A 3,743-nucleotide genomic window follows, 5' to 3' on the forward strand; every position below is an offset into this window, starting at 1 on the left:
GGATTTTTGTGATTGGGCTAATGAGATAAATGTGCTTTTAAATGAAAATTTTGTTTGAAAATTTAAGACGTTAATATATATATATATATATATATATATATATATATATATATATATATATATATATATATATATATATATATATATACTAGATGTGTGTTCGCACAAAGCGACGATGATAAATAGATCTTTTGCAAATAATTTCTTGTGGCAAAATAATTATTTGATTTTATTATTAATTGTTATGTAATAAAAAAATTATCTCTTTTAAATTAAAACTTTATGTTTAGACATTATATTTATATTGCATGTTTATACTATTGATATAAGTTAATTAATATCGGTGTCTAGCCGAAGAAATATAAATTTATTTATATACATGATTTTAATATTTTAAGTTTATTAGTTTGCTCCAAATTGAATTTCTAAATAACATACCTTAATTCAAGTATTTAAACTTTTGACAAGTTTTAATGATTTATTTATATATAATTGATTTGTACAAAAGGTTTTGTAATTTATACTTCTTAAAATTTCAGATATAACTAATATATTTTATAATATATATATATATATATATATATATATATATATATATATATATATATATATATATATATAGAGAGAGAGAGAGAGAGAGAGAGAAAGAGAGAGAGAGAGAGAGAGGAAATGGTTAGTTATTGTTTATATTAATTACTTGTGCATATATATCTTTATTGTGTTGATCAAACCAAAAAGCAACATATATTAGGTATCTCATAAACATTTACAATTCTATGTGATGCAATCATAGTCTAATATGTTTCATATTTAAAAGAGTTGTTGATTAATTGAAATGTTCATTAATCAAGCATACTAAGGTAATTTTATCTTAGCAACTAATACAAACACCACTATAAGTTTTTGAGCTGGTTTGGGAAATTTTGAGTAGTTTATGTATTTTTTTAATTTTTTTTTATTTTTATTTTTTTATTTTTTTTGTAGATGAATAGATGAAACGAAAACATTGGTAATCTTGTAAATTATTGAAGGGATTTACAAATAACCCCGTTTAGGATCACATACAAATGAAATAATTAAAAAGGCAACAAAGATCATTATGGAAGATCAATCTTAACCCACATCAATTCTTGAAGTTTTAGTTACCAAGTGGTATGAATGTCAAGGTTGGAATTGGTCATGGAAGCTTTCCCTCCAAGAACGAAGAGAAAAATGCAAGTGCACGAGCTGGTTGGTAGCTTGGGACAAAGTGTCCAGCTCCTCTAATGGTCACAAATGTTAGGTTTTGGTATCCAACAACATATCCACCAACCTGAATCACATAAAGAAATTTTGATTAATCATTTTCTTTGGTGTGTTACGCAGCTCTATTACACAGGATCATGGGACAGCATTCGACAAACTTATATATAGGCTATTTTTGATGATATAAATGAAAAAGGCATTGACGTATTTTCTGTTAATGAGAAATCAAGAGCGACATAAATTGTTATGTAATATTTTTTTCTTGGTATTAGAATGAAGATTGAATGGAAGGCTTTCTACCTCTTCTTCATACATCCATGGGTACCATGGTGTCTTCACCGATGTTTGTAGTTTGTCTATTGAATACCTACTTGTTGTCACAGGTACTCTGGCATCCGTGTCTCCGCTGCAATTATTTATGAGTTTTAGTTTTTATTTATGCTATATTCTGCTAAGAATCCACAAGAAATAATAATTGATTATCTTTACGAATTTACCTGTAGATCCAAACACTGATTCCGGTGGCCATTAAATCCTGAATCACCGGCAAGACCGTAAATGGGAGGTCTTTCCAGTGTGTGTTTATGTATTCACTATTTTCGAATGGAAGAAGCTTATAAAAATTAAGCAAGATGATGTATGTTTCTACATGTTTAAAAATTTAAAATTATGGATTTAGAAGTTAGTATTACTTGCAAGATTCCCACTTGACTGGTTTTGCATGAAGTGACTGTTGCACTGAAGCTATGTTCAAGTATGAGCTAATATAATTTTCTGTGCATGGATCAAACTCTGATATCTGTTTCAGTCATATGAATTCATGTGAATTAGATTTTTCTTTAGTATGTGTCTTTATAAGAAAAGAACTTACCGATCGAGTGCTATTGCTCGATGGTGAACATAAAGGAGCATAGATGTCATAGAAGTTGATGTTGCTTTTAGCAGCAAATGCCTGCATTTGATAGTGGTTACATGCACCTGTTATGGTTCCAGCCTCGGTAAAATTGCAGTTGGAGATGATTCCTTCATGGATTTCATCAGAAATAATGGCGTGTGTCCAGAAATAGTCGAATAGTCCTGTGTTTTCTGTTTCATCATCGACATATGCATTTCCGAGCTGAAAAAATCAACATGAACATGTTATATATATGTCCTTTGTTTAGTCTTCATCAAGATATACTTTCAAATAACTAGCGACTACAGACTACAGACTTACAGCAATTCCTTTGAGGTTGATGACAGTTTGATTAGTGATCTTGTTGTTTTGAACAATTAATTGCGCGAGTTGTGGGATGTAATGTCCTGCGTAGCTTTCTCCCGTGATATAAAAATCTCTAGTTTTGTATTCTGGGAACCTTTCTAACCAATTGACTAGAAACGTGTACGAATCTTTAGCTGTTTGTATGTCTCCAGTTTTATAATCGGAAGATGTATTTGAGTAAGAAAATCCAACTCCAGCCGGGGATTCCAAGAAAAGTACATTTGCAACTGTACAGGTGATGATCAATCATTATAACATAAAATCTCTTGAAAAAACATGTGCATACAAATATATTAATATATGACTATATGATTATTGTTTATTACCATTGTTCCATGCATATTTATTTCGTGACAGGGTTGCATTATCAGCATTGACTCGAAATGGTCCAAGTTCCATCATCGCCCCGTTTCCAAATGAAGAGCAACCCGGACCTTCATCAATTCACATATAGCTTAATTAGTACTTTTTCAAATTTAGAATTGAAAAAGCAACACAAGAAAACATTACCTCCATTGAGCCAAAGTACAAGAGGATTAGTGGAAGAGTTAATGGGTGACTCTGAAAGATAATAGAAGAGTGCTCTCCCATGGTTTGGGTCTACAGTCACATACCCTGAATACTGGTCAAAATCTGTTCCAGTTGGCTGACCTGGCAAAGATGATATCTTGTCGACATCTTTCAATCCATCTTGTGGGCACACGTATACCGGTGAGTATGAGTTCTCGGCTGTGAGCTCGATATGATCCAGTGCTGATCTTTTAGAACGTTGGATGCTTAAAACGTTCTCGAGAGGATCATATCCATTCCCACCATAGCAATGAGCGAAAACCAGCAGAAAGAAATGAATCGTCAGAAGAAATGCAATCTTCATTGTTGAAGTGAAGGTATGTTCTGCTGCTGCTTTGATTATACAGATATGTATTTCTATACATGGATATTTATATAAGCTTTTTTTTTTGTTGAAGGTCACGATTGTGTGTTCTTGTTGCATTCGCCGTTCACGTAACAAAACCAATGATTTCAATGGTTGAAAAAGGAAGAAAATGACATGAAGTGTTTACAAGCTAGCTAGGGTGGAGTTTTTCTATTTTTCTAGTCTAATAAATGAATTTTTTTTGGCACACTCTTATTCAAATTATCAAATTGTTAAATGTCATTTTATGATTATTTTGAATTAATTTCTTATAGATGTCTTTTTATGAGTTTTTGTATATTAATAATACTTTAATGCAAT

General features: G+C 31.1%; 1 protein-coding gene across 1 annotated transcript; it reads right to left on the reverse strand.

Moving 5' to 3' along the window:
* Positions 1-993: 993 nt before the first annotated feature.
* LOC111903199 (serine carboxypeptidase 1) lies at positions 994-3,398 on the reverse strand. The gene is made up of 8 exons (XM_023898984.2): positions 3,017-3,398; positions 2,833-2,940; positions 2,462-2,733; positions 2,117-2,362; positions 1,938-2,044; positions 1,743-1,838; positions 1,546-1,651; positions 994-1,312 (listed from the first exon to the last, which is right to left on the reverse strand). The coding sequence occupies exons 1-8, from the start codon at positions 3,378-3,380 to the stop codon at positions 1,178-1,180; spliced, it is 1,434 nt and encodes a 477-aa protein (XP_023754752.1). The 5' UTR covers positions 3,381-3,398; the 3' UTR covers positions 994-1,177.
* Positions 3,399-3,743: the final 345 nt, after the last annotated feature.

This window comes from Lactuca sativa, chromosome 9 (assembly GCF_002870075.4).
Source record: "Lactuca sativa cultivar Salinas chromosome 9, Lsat_Salinas_v11, whole genome shotgun sequence".
Taxonomy (NCBI): Eukaryota; Viridiplantae; Streptophyta; class Magnoliopsida; order Asterales; family Asteraceae; genus Lactuca; species Lactuca sativa.